Source organism: Coregonus lavaretus (genome assembly GCF_964263955.1).
Source record: "Coregonus lavaretus genome assembly, contig: HAP1_SCAFFOLD_2544, whole genome shotgun sequence".
Lineage (NCBI taxonomy): Eukaryota > Metazoa > Chordata > Actinopteri > Salmoniformes > Salmonidae > Coregonus > Coregonus lavaretus.
The window spans coordinates 15,735-35,000 of NW_028159149.1; the positions used below are offsets into that span (position 1 = coordinate 15,735).

Below are 19,266 nucleotides of genomic sequence, written 5' to 3' on the forward strand. Positions count from 1 at the left end.
AAGACACAGCTCTCCTCACACACCGAGAGGTGTGAAAGAATGTGCCGGGCCAAGTGAACACAGCCTGCAGGAGTCCAGCAGCAGGAAGAGAGACGGGACAGGCTGCGCTGTGAAAAACTCAACGCCACCACCGCGAGGGAGAGGAATGGAGATTTAGATTTTTTATGTCAGTTTTAATCAACAACGTTGTAATTAAATGTATATGATATGACCCGACGTGGAAATGCAACAAATGAAGGGTAACACAGGTTGTTGTTGTAGTTTAGATTACATTATTTACAGAGGGATGAATTGGGGGTGAACTCAAATCTTTGGTAAACGCCATTGTTATTACATGTACAATGTGACATAAAACACAACATGGAAATGCAATAAAGTGTTGTTTTCTACCTTTGCTACTTCTTTTTTCCACAGAGGAAGGAGTTGTTGTTGAGACCAGGGGAAGTTATACATTTACATTTGAGTCATTTAGCAGACGCACTTATCCAGAGCGACTTACAGGAGCAATTAGGGTTAAGTGCCTTGCTCAAGGGCACATTGACTGATTTTTCACCTAGTCGGCTCGGGGATTAGAACCAGCGACCTTTCGGTTACTGGCACATGCTCTTAACCACTAAGCTACCTTATAGCACCAGTTATTTACAGTTCATGTGACATATGGCATTGGGGAAAAAAATACAATAGCAAGAAATGAAATGTGTGCATCTGTAGCCTAATGAATATGGAGGTTATGCAAGTGTGAAAATGAAAGGGTTCATTTCAAATGTATGTTACATGCAATTTAATCATAATTATTATATTTATTTTGGGAAACTGGGGATTCCCATTGGGCTTCTGAATGATTATTCAATCAATAATTTAATTAATTCAGGAAATGTACATTTCACATTTTTAATATTTATTTTTAACGTTTGTGTAATATAAATGTAAAATAAAATGCAATCAATATGAAAAATACTGTACTGATACTGTATTTCAGTCTGTCAATGAAATAAAGCTAACTTTGCCTTATTTATTATTTATACACGTTTTTATCAAATAAATGTTTAAAATACGTAGGGGTTTTGCAGTCAGCAATACACCCTGTAAGCTTGGGGGCACCTTGTCCGTTTCTACGCTGCTCTCGCGGGCGAGCTCCTCTAGCGTGTGTGTGCGAGCGTGTCTGCTCTGCTGTTGCTGCCCTTTGATCCCTGCATTAGTGTTAGTTAGGCTCGGAGACACACTTACACAGAGAGCAGCCATAGTCAAGACACGGCAACAACAACAGCACCCTCCTCCTCCTCCTGTGGTCCTGTACCCAACAATACACTTTAAACCGCGAGGACAAGCCAGGTATACAGTCCCTGCCATCACTCTCGCCTACAATCTCAATGGGAAAAAACCTTTTTTCTTCTTATCCCTAAAACAAGGAGGAGAATGTGATAAAAAGGGGGAAAATGCCAAGGAGGAAGCAGGAGCAACCCAAACGCCTGCCTTCACGTAAGTCGTTTGCTGGTTTTGTGCAATTTTAATGGGTCTTCGTGTGTTTTGCGCAGTAGTTTAGGGTTAAAGAGGTGAAACAGACAAAGACACGGCGTAGGTTATTTCTCCTTTTTTAGGTCTGAGCTAGGCAGCCATGTTGTTGGCGATGAGTAACGTTAGCTAGCCAGCGAGTGCATAAGCTGTACGTGGCTTTAATCGAGTATAATCGATAAAGGTCCCCTTTCCCCTAAAGGTTGCGGTCAGATAGCTTGTGTATCGGTTGTATATGGTATAATGTCTGAGCGTTTTCGTTTATCTGTCTGTGCGAGCGAGTCTCTTTCGGGGGAGAAAGGGGAGGATCTGAGAATCTGGCCGCAATAAAATGAAGGGTCAGTCGGATCAGACAAGCCAGACTCCGGGCTAACCATGCCTCAGTGTTCCTAGCAATAGCGCTATCTAGCAACGCTCGGTAGCTAACTTCACATTTCTGTTAATATAAACGTCTAACTTTCTCTCTCACCACTCAAAAACGGGTGTACTGGTTCCCTCCGTAGGCGCTCGCTCTGTTTTTACGTCGAGTTCTTGAAAGTCTGGAGAGATTTATTTTGAAGCGGAGGTATTTTCTTCCGCCCAGTTCAGCGAGGTTCATGTCTGCATGCAGGCTATGTCAAAGCCATGGTCGGTCACCTGAAGTTCAGTTTTTTTTCCTTCCCTTTGCAGCCATTCATTGCAGACAGACTACGATCAATAATGCGGGCTAGAGACGCGAAATGGCACTTTCCCCATTTCCCGTTATGTCGTTACTCCGAATGTACATCAGAATGTGCGATTTATGTATATATATATATTGTTCATTTGACCCTGTGTAGCTTGGATGTTTAGATTGTGCTTTTATCAGTCCAGTAATGAAAAGCTGCAATGACACACCTCGGCCGCTAGAGGATGACTTCTAGGTAGAATGTGTGGATCAAATTATCAGAGGAATTGGCTTAGTGGCAATTTCCCCTGCTGTAGTGCAATGTACTGAAGACATGCATAAGAACACGGCTTAATGAGTTATATTGGTATGCAAATGTGATTAATCTCATAAATCAATGATGACTTAATGAATGTACCATAATGACACATATATTTTAAATGTCAAACAATGCAACCATTCAGCGCTATTACCAGCTGTGATCAAAATTGAATTTGTATACTTTGTTGTATAAAGTATACAACATTTGAATACAGTGCAGTAAATATCAAATTAGCATTTGCTGTGCCATAGTGTGAGCTATTCGTGTCCACTCTTTCCACGTGGGAGTATTTAGGCTACTACAAATGTCCACATATCCAGTCCCAGCGTCACCAAACATCCCCAAAATAAGACCATTCTCTCCTCATCCACTGATACAGCATTCAGGTGTTTGACCCAGAGTTGAACTTGGGAAATTGTGTAGGGGGGCTGGGTGAGAGAGAGAGCGCAGTAGTGAGATAGTGATATTTGGACAGTAAGCTCTCACTCACACGTTACTGACAGAGAATGTGCGTACCTACAAACGCGACTGGACAGAGCAGGTCATGCTCTGTAGCCTATACTGACACCAGTGGAGGCTGGTGGGAGGACCTATAGGAGGACGGCTCATTGTAATGGCTGCAATGGAATAAATAATGGTCAAACGTTGTTTCCATGTGTTTGATGTGTTTGATACCGTTCCATTTATTCCATTACAGCCATTACAATGAACCCGTCCTCCTATAGCTCCTCCCACCAGCCTCCACTGACTGACACACCATACAGTACACTGGGCCTCCAACTATTTTGTTCTATTATATGGGTTAGGTCACGTGTCAAACTCATTCCACGGAGGGCCGAGTGTCTGCTTGTTGTCGCTCCTCCTTTGTACTTGATTGATGAATTAAGGTCACTGATTAGTAAGGATCTCCCCTCACCTGGTTGTCTAGGTCTTAATTGAAAGGAAAAAACAAAAACCAGCAGCCATTAGGCCCTCCATGGAATGAGTTTGACACCCCTGGGCTAGGTAATGTAATATACATCATGTAATGGAACAAGACTGGACAGATAGCCTATTTTATGCATTCATTACAGGATTTCATATAATAACAAATTATTTACCTGATATGGATGAAATGACTACTTTTAGGTCTCCATCTATCCTTTCAATAAAATAAATCCCTTTCTCTTTAAGAAGTTGTGGCCAATATTTTACTTTCCCTCCATTCAATCACAAAACTGATACAGGACAAACTTTATTTATGTTATATAGGTTTTCCTCCCACACTGACTGGAAGTCAGTGCCACTTCACCTCATTGGCCGACTGTCTGTTTGTTTTCATTGTTCAACCAACAACACCTACACCGATTGGTCACTTGCCAGGAACAAGCACAATATTGAAGTTCAGATGTCTTCATCTGTACTGAGGCCCTGTGGTGAAAAGGGCACAATAACACACTGCCTTTAAACTGCTAAAGGTGCTTTATCTTAGCCCAGACACATGCAGGTCTAGATATTTGGGGCTGTGTACTCTGCTGTGTGCACTGTGCAGGCCAGGCATCACGCTGTGTATATTAGCATACATGGCGTGTGAGAGAGGACACACACGTACACACACTCACAAGCTGGCCATGGAGGTCACAGTACAGTACAGCGCCCTCACTCAGACAAGTAAACATGACCTTTGGCGCCACAATGAAAAGGGCCATTCTTTATGATTTTGGTACGTGCATGATTATGTATGTTTAATTCTATTGGCCGATTACTTACTGTAAATATTGACGCTAAAATTATCACTTTGATAAGGCATAGAGATTTTTAGATTTGTACGTTTTAAAAGTAGTACCCTTTTATTTACAAGTGTAGATCATGCTAGAGGTTGGTTTTGAAATATCGTCAACGCAAGCATCATTCTTTCAGGCACAGAGGTTTCTAGGTCATTGGTCATACTTATGTTATGTCACCAAATATTACTTCCAAAACCTCTCCCAACTGTTGATCATTTCGCAACCACTCTGAAGTAGCTTTAGGCTATAGGGCCTATCTCCTGAATAAATGTTGAAGTAGGCTTAAATCAAGATATGGATACGAATTGTAAGCTAAAAATATAAGAGAGAGAGAGACCCGATCATGAATGGCAAAAGGTCAGGGGCACTGGGAGAGCGAGAGAGGGAGACATTTTCTCCTCTCCCTGTCTCCTCTGCTGGTTCCTCAGGTTATCTGCATTTGAAATGGAGGGATTTTAGCCCCTGCCTCTACCGCCATTGACCGACCGAGTGCTCTTTTCCTTTCCTCCTCACCACCAGCCAATGGCTGGGTGGTTCTGTACCTTACTGTAATGGCGGGTCACTGGCGCCCTTCCACTTTCTATGATTATAATGACCTTGGCGGGGCCGGGGCTTGAAAACATTGGATTAAGGGGAAAGGAAAATGAGGGGAGGTTTCCATTTTGCTCTTGGCATCAAATTTGTGGGGAATTTTTTGCCAAGAATCCCCCTCCGCCACTTTCCACCCCCCACCACCCCTCAACTTGATGTGGCTCGGGCTCTCTCATGGACCGCGGTGTCGGCCGACTGGAGCTGAAGCGAATAATGATACACCGGCTTTCACTTAGAAATGAATTAAAGGGCAGGAGGAAGGTGGTGGGAAGCTTCCTTCAGCATACGCTTACATAGAGGGGAGTTTGAGACCCGCCGCGTTCAACACCATTCAGATTCAGTGGGTAGGCCTAAAACTGGCCCCATTCAGTCTCTCCATGACTTGATGGAGAATTGAATGGATTGTAATTGGGAGGCCGCTACAGCGGTTGATTTTAAATGAAAGTTGGTGGGGTAAGTTAACTTTATAATGGGCCTTGTTCCAGAGAAGCTTCTGGGGTTTGATCAATACACATTTGAAATGTGTTGTTGCTAGCTGCATCAAACAGGTAGGCTGGCTGACAATACCAAGGCCTACAGGTGTTGTTGTCAGGATTCCAATGGGCATCCACTAGGGTTGGGCGGTATCCAGATTTTCATACCGTCATACTGTTTCTGTACCAACCATTACTGAGTCAAAATATCTTTTTTAATGCACAAAACAATTTAAGCAACAGGGATCTTTATCCAGGAGGGCATTGAAGGTCTCTGTTGTAACCAATAAGCTTTATCTTGACATCTAGCCACTTAGTTAGCAAACCAAATGCATAGCTGGAGCCCTGAGCTGGATATAATTTATTTGACACAGCTTATATTTCTTATAGCTATACTGAACAAAAATATAAATGCAACATGGAACAATTTCAAAGGTTTTACTGAGTTACAGTTCATATAAGGAATACATTCATTAGGACCTAATCTATGGATTTCACATGACTGGGCAGGGGTGCAGCCATGGGTGGGCCTTGAGGGGCATAGGCCCACCCAGTTGGCAGCCAGGCCCACCCACTGGGGAGCCAGGCCTAGCCAATCAGAATGAGTTTTTTCAACAAAAGGGCTTTATTACAGACATAAATACTCCTCAGCACCCCTCCACCCGCCCTCAGACGATCCCACAGGTGAAGAAGCCGGAGGTGGAGGTCCTGGGCTGGTGTGGTTACACGTGATCTGTGGTTGTGAGGCCGGTTGGACGTACTGCCAAATTCTCTAAAACGATGTTGGAGGCAGCTTATGGTAGAGAAATTAACATTAATCTGGCAACAGCTCTGGTGGATATTCCTGCAGTCAGCATGCCAATTGCACGCTCCCACAAAACTTGAGACATCTGTGGCATTGTGTTGTGTGACAAAACCGCACATTTTAAAGTGCCATTTTATTGTCCCCAGCACAAGGTGTACCTATGCAATGATCATGCTGTTTAATCAGCTTCTTGATATGCCACCTGTCAGGTGGATGGATTATCTTGGCAAATGAAAAATGCTCACTAACAGGGATGTAAACAAATTTGTGCACAAAATTTGAGAGAAAGAAGCATTTTGTCCATATGGAACATTTCTGGGATTTTTTTTATTTCAGCTCATGAAGCATGGGACCAACATATGAAATCCATAGATTAGGTCCTAATGAATGTATTCCTTATATGAACTGTAACTCAGTAAAACCTTTGAAATTGTTCCATGTTGCGTTTTTATATTTTTGTTCAGCGTATATTTAACTTATCGTTATAAGAAGTGGCGTAGCATCCCCATCCCCGAAACATTTTAAATAAAATACAAAATATATATCTAATTTTATATTTTTTTACGGTATTGAAAATCATACGGCGGTATTTCAAAATACCCTAGTATACGGTATAAATGGTATATCGGTCAAGCCTAGCATCCACTGAGAATTTCCAATGCCCTGACTAATTACAAAAACGTGTCTGATAAGCAACTCGCTTCACAATAACTTCAGGGGGCTACTTGTGAGTAATTAACTCTGTTTTGGGCACACTTTTCATCAAGTGTCAAACTCACCAGAGGTGCTAAGCAGGTAATTTAATCTAGGATTTCTTCATGCCCAACAAAAGGGACTCAGGGAAGCATAATATGCAAATCTCCTAAAGTAATTATTTAGGGATGCCCATTGCCTTCCCCCATAATACTTATTCAGTTAGGCCTAATTAGAGAGGTTGCTTGACAAAGATCCAGGGATGACTTCCCCTCCTGATTGTCAGCCATGACACTTGATCTGGTCTCTCTCAAACGACATCTTCATTCATTTTGCATTGACCTAATTAACAGAACGAATGAACTGTCCACCATGTCCACTAGGAGGCCTAAAAATACATCACAAAAGTTACCAGCAATCTGTTCCACACAGTACCTACCTGGTCTCAATCAACCCCCAAACCCCCTCCCCCCTTCCTACTGCTCCGTGTGGAATGGAAGTGCATCAGCGTGCCTTAGCCTTGGTAACGATTTTCTCCGTGTTGACAAGCCACGACCGGGAGATGTACAGCTTTGGAGAGCAGCCCTTTGGCTACGGCGTAGCCCCGGCACTGAGTAATACCAATCTCACAGGAGTGGAGCACAGGCTCTCAGTTGGCCGCAGTTCATAAGGAACGGCGAACAGCTCGCTGGTGCAGCTGGGAAAGACCGAGGGAGGGGAAGAGAGAGGGAGAGTGTTGGAGGTGGTGGGGAAGCTGCTAAGAGCTCTGGGCGGTTTTCTCTGTTGTTGTACCACACAAGTGCATCTAGGGCCCTGCAGGACAGGGCTTTAACAGGCGTGAGGGATGGAGAGATATAGAGAACGAGAGAGAGGAGGGAGGTCTGGGGAGCAGGAAGCTCTAGTCGGCCAGTCGTGCCAGACTGCTGCCTCTGCTTCTAAACAGGGATGTGATTTATTATCGAGGCTCGTTTCACTCTTAAAAGAGAGATGGAAATTACATCGCAGAGAATTAGAGAGCGCCCCTAAATTGTCTCTGAGAAGAAAGCCATAGCTGTAGGCGTGGGGAGATTTTGGAGCATGTGGTACACGTCTAACTGGTGCGTGAAATCAGAGGAGGGTTTTTTGCTTAGGTTGGCATAGATTTGTCTTTCCTTTGGTGGTGAGGAGGCCTTTTTAGTTTAGATAATGAATACTGATTCGGTCACTGCGTTTGATGGCCCTTGCCAAGGGGCCAGTCTTGGTTGCCCTTTAAAACCAAATAACTGTACTCCACTCTCTATGTTGCCAGGTTTGAAATACATGATCATTTTATGTAGCTCTACTGTCTTGATATATGTTGTTGTTAGGGGGGGCTTAAAATGGCTCTTGGCCAACACGCTGATCTTGTCGCCCTGACGGAGTGCACTCTAGCACGGCGGAGAGTGTGATGACCTCACTTCCTGTGTGGGTGGAAGAGAGGCCAGGAGGCCCCCACACTTGCCTGGCTCTTGTTAGCCTTTGGCAGCAGCAGCCAGGCAAACTCTGTCCTCTCTGGTCTGGAAGTCAGTACTAGGCTTGGGTGGTATCCAGATTTTCATACCTTTCTTCTGTCATTCTGGAATTTACGGTATAGCTCACAAGGGGACGCTAAAAACACAAAAAAGCCCATTGGGCATGTATTACCAGAATGCTAACAGAATTAGCACAAGTTATATCGAAATCACATAGACGCTGTTAGCTAAATGCTAACAAGCAAAAAGGAACAAACTAATTGCAAAGACAAGCAAATCCAGCTCATAAAGTTAAACAATCATAGCTATTAGCTACCAAATGTTGTTTTCGGTGAGTGTGGACATGTGAAACTGAACAAGAGAAATTGTGCAAATGAACAAAGTTGTGATGCATGCTTTTTTGAAGGAAGAGCAGCATGTGTACCTGGAGGAGAATGGAGGAGGAAAAAAAAAACGCAAGTAGGAAGCACCAGGACAAAATGGCAGCTGTACAGATAACTCACCAAGAGATCTTTGACTTCTCAAACACGGCAGAAAGCCGTTAAGGTATCTGATGGCAAATATTTAGTAGTGAATTGCGTACAAGTGTAACTTCCTCACTTCATGTGCGCCACACAACAGAGGCCGTGTCTAGACTTGACAGTTCATGCAGCTTTAGTATTCTGATCATAGAGTTCTGATCATGGAATTCCGAACACGTCATGCGTCTACAGCTACATTTAAATGTGTCTACCGTATCCATAGTGTGTCCGGATTCCCTTTTCCCGCGCTATATTCAAATGCCAGAATGCATTCTACAAATGGTGAAATAGGCAAAGTATGATAATAACACAACAACAACTGATGGCAGTAGCTAACAGCTGTAGAAAAATAGCCAGCTAACCTCTGTAGCTAGTCAGCAAGCTAGCAAGCAATGCTAAAGAGATTGCAAACGGGTTAGCATAACTCTAATAGTTTTTCTAAATATTAGCTAGCTGGCTAGCATTTATGAGTCCAGCAAACATGTTCCTCACGCGCTAGGAACATATTTCCTCCAACGTTATGATGAAAAGGTGCCTCTCGGTCCCAAAACATAAGTTTTCTGGAGACTTGTGGGAGGAGTGCTGATGATTTTGCCCACTGTATGCGCCTTCGGTAGCCTGATTGCGTCCAGACTGAGGAGAAATCCGCACGCAATGCATCCCTGACCACTTCCTGAAGTGGTCAGCCAGATCTGAACACAATCCGACCACAAAGCGACTTTTGTGCATCTAGTCCTGTCTTTTCAATGCGATCTTCGTATTCTGATAGCAGAAGTCGCATGTAAGTGTCAAGTGTAGACATGACCAGAGACTCGCCGATAGATATAGACTCACCAGCTCCCACTTTCTCCCGTTGTGCTATTTACAAACACGTGACAGGCTGAACTGTTTCAAAATCTAAAATAATGTGACAGGTGAAATTAAGAACGCAGTGTGCTTTTTCTCCTAATGTATTACACAAGTTGACTGCAGGTATTAACTTAAAAAGTAGCTACAAATATTCACAGTTATTTGAAAACTTTGTTGAAATCTTTTTGACTGTATGGAAAAAACATCCCGTGGCATTTTCCAAATACCCAGGTATACGGTATATATGGTATACTGCCCAAGTCTAGTCAGTACCTCCTTCCACAACACTGTACTGTACAGTTACATTGAGCAGCGAAGAGCGAGGCTGCCACACTAATGCGTTTAACTAGCCAGGCTAACAGCTGTGTCTGGCTGCTTTGTGGTGGGCTTTGGGGCCTTGATGGGGGCAGTTTTATTGCCGGGGGAGATTCAAAGTGCCAGGAACGAACGAGGCAGGACAGAGGGACCGAGGCAGTCAGGCCAGGCAGATGCAGAGTAGTGGGACCACACAGTATAGAAGGCTCTCAAGGGAAACAATATATCACATCCAGATAGAGAGAGAGAGGAAGCTTCTGGCTGTGTTACAACAAAGCACCACTCCAGCCCAGATAAGTTAAATTAATCGACGTGAAGTCATCTCTGTGAAAGCCATTGTCAGTGGCGGGCGGGACGAGTGGAGGTTATTTACGACGCTAAAACACAGGTGAGTACCTGACACTGATGATTCTGTGGCTGCCACGTGCGGAGAATGCCCTTCCATTTTGCACAATGCAGATGATGACTTTACGACGTCTTCTGAATGAATAGCTGTAACCTTGAGGTAGAGATGCTCAGGTTCTCTAGCGTCATCCCATTGTTGTCTAAACAAGGGCATTATGGCATCTGATTAGTCCTCGTCACGGTAATGAGATAATTGCATTATTGGACATCTAGTACTAGACCAGTATTACTCATCATGATGCCTAAGACATTCTTAGCCAGATATAACTCATCATCAACAAAATGAAGATAAAATGCAAAAAAATAATCTGGAAATCAGGATAGCGTCTAAAAGACCTTTTGTTAAGTTGATAATGAGAAGGGTTTAGTTGGAGGAATCAGTCAGTGATTGCCTCTTTCTGTTCCTGGATTCCCAGTGTGTTCTCAATGGACAGTCAGTCAGTTGTTGGTTCAGATTGCTAGGGCTGCATTCCCAAATGCCACCCTATTCCCTACATGGTGCACTACTTTTGACCAGAGCCCTATGGGCCCAGTTCAAAAGTAGTGCGCTATATAAGGAATAGGGCGCCATTTGGGACACAGCCTAGGTTATTAATCCCTGTACTCTACGGGGAGTGGTCAGCACCAGATGTATTGACACTTCCTACCAGAAGGTTTTCTAGATTAGCGGCAAATCCTCCCTGAAAAAAACTTATTTGGCACGCACAGCCAGACTTTGTGTTCGTCAACTCTGGGCCAAAGGAAGCATCTCAGCCATCCATCCCTCCTCTTGTTCCTATCCTCCTCTCTCCTTCTGGTCCTTTGGCCAGGAACCACCACTTCCTTTTTTGGCGGGGATGTACATTTTGTTGTTCTCATGTAGCATCTCTTGTGAGAGCCAGTGGATTGACCTTGATGACCCTCCCAGTCAGTGATGAGGTCTTCAGAAACAAGACATTTCCAACCCACTGTACCCGGAGGGCTTAAGTGATGGTTGTCATAGCGATCGTTATGCCACAGAACAGCCTCTCTCACGGGTGAAAGACGATGACAAAGCTTTGAATGCGGCATCTTTCAGGTCACAACCTGGTTATGACGGAGGCAGACGGAACCAGAAAAGACTGGATGGATATGGTTGCGGTGCACACAAGACAAACAACAGACGTACATCAATGTCTGGTCTGTATAGATTTCAGGTTAGGAATTGAGATCGACATTATCTGCCACGCAGGCCATGTCTTTCATAGCTTGAGGAAAAAGCGAGATGGGTATTGGGCTGTGTTCCAAATGGCACCCTATTCCCTACATAGCCTACTGGCCCTGGCCAAAAGTAGTGCACTATGTATGGAATAGGGTGCCATTTGGGATGTAGCCTAGGTGTGACGGCGAGCAGCGGAGGGCGAACAATGCCTCTTCATTCCCACTGGCTGCCCTGGCCAGGCGTTTTAACATGGAGATTGGAAACAGAAACACCCCCCCCCCCCCCCCCCCCTTCCTCTCTTCCTCCCCTGGACCTGCATGCAAATGAAGGTTAGCCTCTCCTGCTGTGCCACTGCGATTCTTCCCTCCTCTTTTTTCTCTCCTTTTTCTAATAGACGCAAACTGTCTCTGACTCTCCCCCCTCCTCCTCCTCTATTCCTAGGGAAGAGGAAGAAGGAACCGGGACCAATCCTGATTAGTGTCCCTGTCCTGAGTGACAGGCTCGAATCCAGGCAGGCACTGCCGCAGGCACCTCTGCCAAACTGCTGTCAACCCAATACCACCATAGAAAAAGCCATATTTTTCCCCCAATTCATTCGCCCCCCCAGGTCTCTATCTCTCGGCTCTTTGCTCCATGCTCACTCGCTCTCCCCAGCTCTCATACACACAGACACACACAGTCTCTCTCTTACACTGTCTCTTACACCCATAGTGTTGTCAGTAACACACATAGCTTTACTTTCTCACAACCACCCACATCTCTTTCTCTCGCTCTCTTTCTCTCGCTCTCTTTCTCTCGCTCTCTTTCTATCGCTCTCTCTTTCTCTCGCTCTCTCTTTCTCTCGCTCTCTTTCGCTCTCTCTCTCTGGGGGTGACTGGCTGCTGTAGTGTGACCGGTCGACCGTGTTCTTGTGCCAGTGGGCTCAATGTGATTTACGCTGGCTGGCTGGAGGACCGCCCCCCTCCCCCTTGTGTCCCCTCTCCATCTCCCCCTGCCTCCCCTGTCTCATACAGTAGGTCCCACCTCCCATACACACACACTGCGCTCTGCTCTCTCACTCCTCTCTGTGTCTAAGTGGGCAGCCTGCCCCTCAGTGTGTTTGCCAGAATGCTACGTACTAGTGGTGCTAGCTATGTTAGCGTCATTGTGCTACTTACAGTAAGCCCACCTCTTAGGGGTCATCACTAGTTACCACAGCCACAAAGTCCTAATTATGTCTAAACCCTGCCTATTTCTACAATTTATTTTCTTAAAATATGATTTTAAACCTAACCTTAACCACACTGCTAACCTTTAAGCCTAACCCAAACCTGAAATTAAGACCAAAAAGCAAATTTGGAGCCAATTTTGACATTATGGTAACTAGTGACAGCCACCTCTTAGTCTTGACGTCAGTCCTCCTGTTGTTTTACCATTCACAGGGCTGTATCTGTTCTGTTCTGGAACAGTGTTGTGTCATGACACCCATATCTACTACAGGAAGGTCTTGGCAAATTACCCCCAAAGTCATGTTGTTGATACCAAATTTATGGGATGGATGCTGGCAAGGTTCCCCTTCGGTAATTATTTATAGTCCTAAATTGTAGTGTGATGAAGTGTTCACATACCGGTACTCTACATAGGAACTCCACAGCAATATCATACTGTAGCCTAAATTTAGACTTTACTGTATTTTTGGCACAGTGAGTGAACTGTGCTTAGGGCTGTTGTGGTGACCGTATTACCGCCACACCGGCAGTCATGAGTCATGACCGCAGTCAAATTCCACTCTGGACATGCTCACTAACGACCGTCAGGTTGCTAATGGCCTGGTACTCAGCGCTCTATTGTCCCTCTAACCACATTAAACACTATCATCAAAACAGTATCATGCTTTTGAAGAAAGAAGTTCAACAACTGGTTGAAACTGAGTGGAAAATATGGTCGTTGTGGATGTTGTTTTCAAAGCCAAACACAACTAAATGGACAGCGCTTTAAGTTGATGATTAATTCAAAACACCCATACGCATATTAAAGTTTATGAATATGCATAGGCCTATATATGAGCCCATAGGCCTATATATGGATACCACAAAATTGGGGAGAAAAAGTGGTAAAAATAAAAAATATGGCCTCATCTTTTTAAGTGGGAGAACTTGCACAATTGGTGGCTTACTAAATACTTTTTTCCCCCACTGTATATATATAAACAAAAGATTTTGGTTAATTGCAGATGTTATCGCAGGTGCAGTGAAATGCTTGTTTCTAGCACCAACAGTGTAGTAATACCTAGTAATAATAATAATAATAATAATAATAATAATAATAATAATAATAATAATACAAGTAAAAAATACACACATAATCCAGAAAAAATCTAAATTAAGAAATACAAATACAGTGCATTCGGAAAGTATTCAGACCCAGATCCAAACGCCATGCGCTACCAACTGAGCTACACAGGACTAACTAAAGTTGCGAAATAACTCTAAATCTAGCATATAGGACCTATTTTAAATGATCATTTTTATGCTCAACATTGCCACTTCATATGCGCACTCACTCCGGAAGGGAGTGTGTGGTGTATATTAAATGGATTTATGAGACTTTTTAAAATGTAGATGTTCCAAAGGCGCACATCAGCGGCTTGTATGGAGGCCTGGAGATGCTAAATGTGTTTATGGTAATTTAGGTCAATTACCGTGATACCGACATCATTTGCATGACAATAACCGTCTGACCAAATGTCATGACCTCCACAGCTCTAACTGTACTCCATTAGTCTACATAGCCTACATACATACTAGTATCTACGATTGGTGACATAGTGAGGATGCTAAGGGAATGTCGGTGTATTATTGACATTAATTCTTAGCACTGCGACATGGCTGTAATGAGACAGAATTATTCCCATTGATTTACATTTAAAAGCTAGTTGTCCGCCAACCTCTGCGAAATAGGCCTGGCTTTGTGGTGGTTGCCAAATCTGAAGCAACTTTGGACTGTAGGACACTGAAACTGTTGTTTTCACCTGAGTGTAGTAACCTAGGACTGGCCTATATCAAAATGGGCTATCTACCAAATATGCAAGTGGAATTAAAGGTATAGCCTAGTCAATGTAGCCTACCTGGGCTGGGTTTCAGAAAAGCATCGTAGCACTAAGATAATCTTTTGTCCATTTAGTTTCTTAGTGCTACGACGCTTTTGGGAAACCCAGCCCTGACCTCTTTTCAGTGGTTGTAGTTTCTATGACAACTGTATCCTATCAACTGTCCTTGTGACCTTTTCACTATTCTGAAAAGAATGCAAATGTGGTATTAAGCGTCATAATGTATCCTCGTCTTATAGCTTCCACTGTTGTACTACTGCTACTTGTTATCGTTCACCATGGTAATGTTTAGGCTGAATCAGGGTATAAAAGTAACTTTTTGGTATAAAAAATCTACCAGCCACTCAGGTTTTTTACCAGCCAAAATATCCCCAAAATATATATTTTCTGTGACCCGAGTCACCAGAATATCACAGATGAGACAAAACATTTCACCTGTCCCTTTAAGGGCGGGAATAATAATAATAATAATAGGCTATATACTGTAGTTCTTTGACTTTGTACGATATTAATTTACCAGCTTTGAAACAAGACTGCAGAAATACTTTGAAAACAGCTACTGCAGCATTCATTTTACTCTAAATGTGATCATACATGACTGTTTTTATTCACAAATGCGAGTGAAATGCCCGCACTGTGGAGCCCTGACCACCCGCCAACGTGGCTGGTGAAATAGACATCTTACCCGTCAATGCCAAAATCTACCCGCATTTGGCAGGTGGCGGGTGTTAATTTTAGACCCTGGGCTGAATGGTAAATTAAGAAATATCCTGTTAATTGCAATTACAGGCACTCGGTGAGAACTGAGTAGCCTATTTCTGTAGTGAAAGTGTATGTGTGTGTGTCTCCCTGGCGGTAGTTTTTTTTGTGCTCTGTGAGGAGTTTTGACACATCTAAGATTATGGGCATGTGTTGTTTCTGTAACGTGAAAAAATCTACATTCTAAAAATGGACGGGAAAAATAAACGCGGGTGCAAAGGGCGCTCCATCTGCGCTGAGGAATTTCAGAGGTCTGGGGGCCTGGAGTCGACTCATTCTCTTCCAAGAACACTTCTCCTTCCTCTTTCACCTCTGGCACGAGGCCCGAAGTACCCACAAACTGCCGGGGCCAAGGCCAACAGTACACAGATGGTAATATGCTGCACTACATTTCAATTCGACGGACAGAACCGAACCACAGTCATTACTGTATAGCAGGGGTTGGCAACAGGCGGCCCACAGGCCAAAACCAGGCCGAAATTATTATTATATATATATATTTTTTTTTATTTTTTTTGGGGGGCTGTAAAATAGGCAGGAATTCCGCTAAATATTAGTTTAATTGAGGAAATCTGTTCCGAAGTATTCCCACATAGAAAAATACATATGTGATTGTGTCTGTAATCAAGGTATGAAATGATTGTTATTTTCCAATACAATCTCTTTTTGGGATTAGTTGTGGTCAATTTGCAGTGTACAAATTATTATAATTATTTTCGGCCCCCTGACTATTCGCTATGACAATAATTGGCCTGTAGCTGAATTGAGTTGCTGTATAGTGTATATACAGTGGGGAGAACAAGTATTTGATACACTGCCGATTTTGCGGGTTTTCCTACTTACAAAGCATGTAGAGGTCTGTAATTTTTATCATAGGTACACTTCAACTGTGAGAGACAGAATCTAAAACAAAAATCCAGAAAACCACATTGTATGATTTCTAAGTAATTCATTTGCATTTTATTGCATGACATAAGTATTTGATACATCAGAAAAGAAGAACTTAGTATTTGGTACAGCCACCTTTGTTTGCAATTACAGAGATCATACGTTTCCTGTAGGTCTTGACCAGGTTTGCACACACTGCAGCAGGGATTTTGGCCCACTCCTCCATACAGACCTTCTCCAGATCCTTCAGGTTTCGGGGCTGTCGCTGGGCAATACAGACTTTCAGCTCCCTCCAAAGATTTTCTATTGGGTTCAGGTCTGGAGACTGGCTAGGCCACTCCAGGACCTTGAGATGCTTCTTACGGAGCCACTCCTTAGTTGCCCTGGCTTTGTGTTTCGGGTCATTGTCATGCTGGAAGACCCAGCCACGACCCATCTTCAATAATCTTTCTGAGGGAAGGAGGTTGTTGGCCAAGATCTCGCGATACATGGCCCCATCCATCCTCCCCTCAATACGGTGCAGTCGTCCTGTCCCCTTTGCAGAAAGCATCCCCAAAGAATGATGTTTCCACCTCCATGCTTCACGGTTGGGATGGTGTTCTTAGGGTTGTACTCATCCTTCTTCTTCCTCCAAACACGGCGAGTGGAGTTTAGACCAAAAAGCTCTATTTTTGTCTTATCAGACCACATGACCTTTTCCCATTCCTCCTCTGGATCATCCAGATAGTCATTGGCAAACTTCAGACGGGCCTGGACATGCACTGGCTTGAGCAGGGGGACCTTGCGTGCGCTGCAGGATTTTAATCCATGACGGCGTAGTGTGTTACTAATGGTTTTCTTTGAGACTGTGGTCCCAGCTCTCTTCAGGTCATTGACCAGGTCCTGCCGTGTAGTTCTGGGCTGAGCTCTCACCTTCCTCATGATCATTGATGCCCCACGAGGTGAGATCTTGCATGGAGCCCCAGACCGAGGGTGATTGACTGTCATCTTGAACTTCTTCCATTTTCTAATAATTGCACCAACAGTTGTTGCCTTCTCACCAAGCTGCTTGCCTATTGTCCTATAGCCCATCCCAGCCTTGTGCAGGTCTACAATTTTATCCCTGATGTCCTTACACAGCTCTCTGGTCTTGGCCATTGTGGAGAGGTTGGAGTCTGTTTGATTGAGTGTGTGGACAGGTGTCTTTTTATATAGGTAACAAGTTCAAACAGGTGCAGTTAATACAGGTAATGAGTGGAGAACAGGAGGGCTTCTTAAAGAAAAACTAACAGGTCTGTGAGAGACGGAATTCTTACTGGTTGGTAGGTGATCAAAAACTTATGTCATGCAATAAAATGCAAATTAATTACTTAAAAATCATACAATGTGATTTTCTGGATTTTTGTTTTAGATTCCGTCTCTCACAGTTGAAGTGTACCTATGATAAAAAATTACAGACCTCTACATACTTTGTAAGTAGGAAAACCTGCAAAATCGGCAGTGTATCAAATACTTGTTCTCCCCACTGTAGCTTACGCTAGCAGCTACCCCCGGATGAGAGTGTGATCTAGGCCAGGGTTTCCCAAACTCGGTCCTGGGGCTCCCCCTGGGTGCATGTTTTGTTTTTTGCGCAAGCACTACACAGCCGATTTGAAATAATCTAAGCTTGATGATGAGTTGGTTATTTGAATCAGCTGTGTATTGCTAGGGCAAAAACCAAAACGTGCACCCAGGGCCGGCCCCAGGACAGAGTTTGGGAAACCCTGGTCTAGGCTAGCTCCTGAGCCACCATGAACGAAGGGTTTTCCAGTTTCCACTTCCCCCATGTTATCGATGTCAGAGACTGGAAACTGGAGTATCCATTTTGGCTCTGATATGGAAAAAGTTGATGGATGGGTTTGTGGTTTAAGAGTGGGTTATATACAGAGTTGTGTGTGGACATAAGCCTACTATAGGTGTGTAGATGATTTAGAGTGTGGGCTACTAGGCTACTTTCTAACTCGGGTTGTTAAAAGCACAGTTCTAGTTAAGTGCTGTATTTTTAAACTGGCAAATGCCTGGTGGTGCTCCCAGAACTCCAAAGGGCATGAACCCTTTTGAGTTTGCCCACACATCACCATCCCTCTGAGCCTGGATCAGTGAGCTGTACTGAGAGCTGAATATCTCAGTCTTTATCTCTTTCAATCACTGATCTCAGACCAGTCTCTCACTCACAACATGGATCAAGTCCCCTAGTGCACTATAAAAGCAGTGCACTATACAAGAAATAGGGTGCCATTTTGGACTCGACCTCAGAGAAACCCACGGGTGCATTACCGGTGTATGAACCTTGGAGTATTTTTGACAAACAGCTGAATAGTCAGTCAGTGACATGGTGCCTTTTGTAAAGTGGGATGTATCGTGATAGATGCACTCCAACAATTATTTCACCCTTTTCCCCAAAAGAAAAGGAGGGAAAATGTCCACTTAACAGATTGATGTCCCGTATAAAGTCCTACGAAGGGGCTTTGAATTTACAACCGCCGGTTCCGGCACAACCAGCTGGTTATATTTAGAGTCTGTGTGGTTTTTTTTTCACTCGCTCTCACACACACACAAGCACACTGTCTTTTTCCAACAGGACAAACTGAGAGAGAGGGAAATACTGAGGAGAAGAGGAAGAGGGAGAGATCCTGACAGAGCAAGAGAAGGAAAAAAAGGAAGTCATCCTGTTGTTGAAGTTCCAATGAATGGAATTACCTTCCTCTCCGGGATGGAGCGCTGACTGTTAGTGGTTTACAGCGACGTGAGCCTGCTGGTGGATAGAGCTAGCTGAGGTCTCTCCCACCATATTGTCCGGCGGCGCACGCTAATAAGGCAGGAGCCCTGACCACAGGGCGCGCTCATTAGCATAGCCCGCGGACATGGCAACCCCCGCCAGGTCTCAGCATGGACACTTAATTACCGCCACAGCGCCTTCTCATTTCTACACTCCGCCTCCTCAC

General features: G+C 44.0%; 1 protein-coding gene across 1 annotated transcript in view; it reads left to right on the forward strand.

Annotated features, from left to right (window-relative positions):
* Positions 1 to 1,191: 1,191 nt before the first annotated feature.
* LOC311123244 (zinc finger protein 827-like) overlaps positions 1,192 to 19,266 on the forward strand; it is a gene marked incomplete at its 3' end in the record, with an annotated part of 60,258 nt that continues 42,183 nt past the window's right edge. Inside the window, exon 1 of the mRNA XM_084197500.1 lies at positions 1,192 to 1,479. Coding sequence (XP_084053626.1) covers positions 1,437 to 1,479 — 43 coding nt within the window. The remainder of the gene's footprint in view (positions 1,480 to 19,266) is intronic.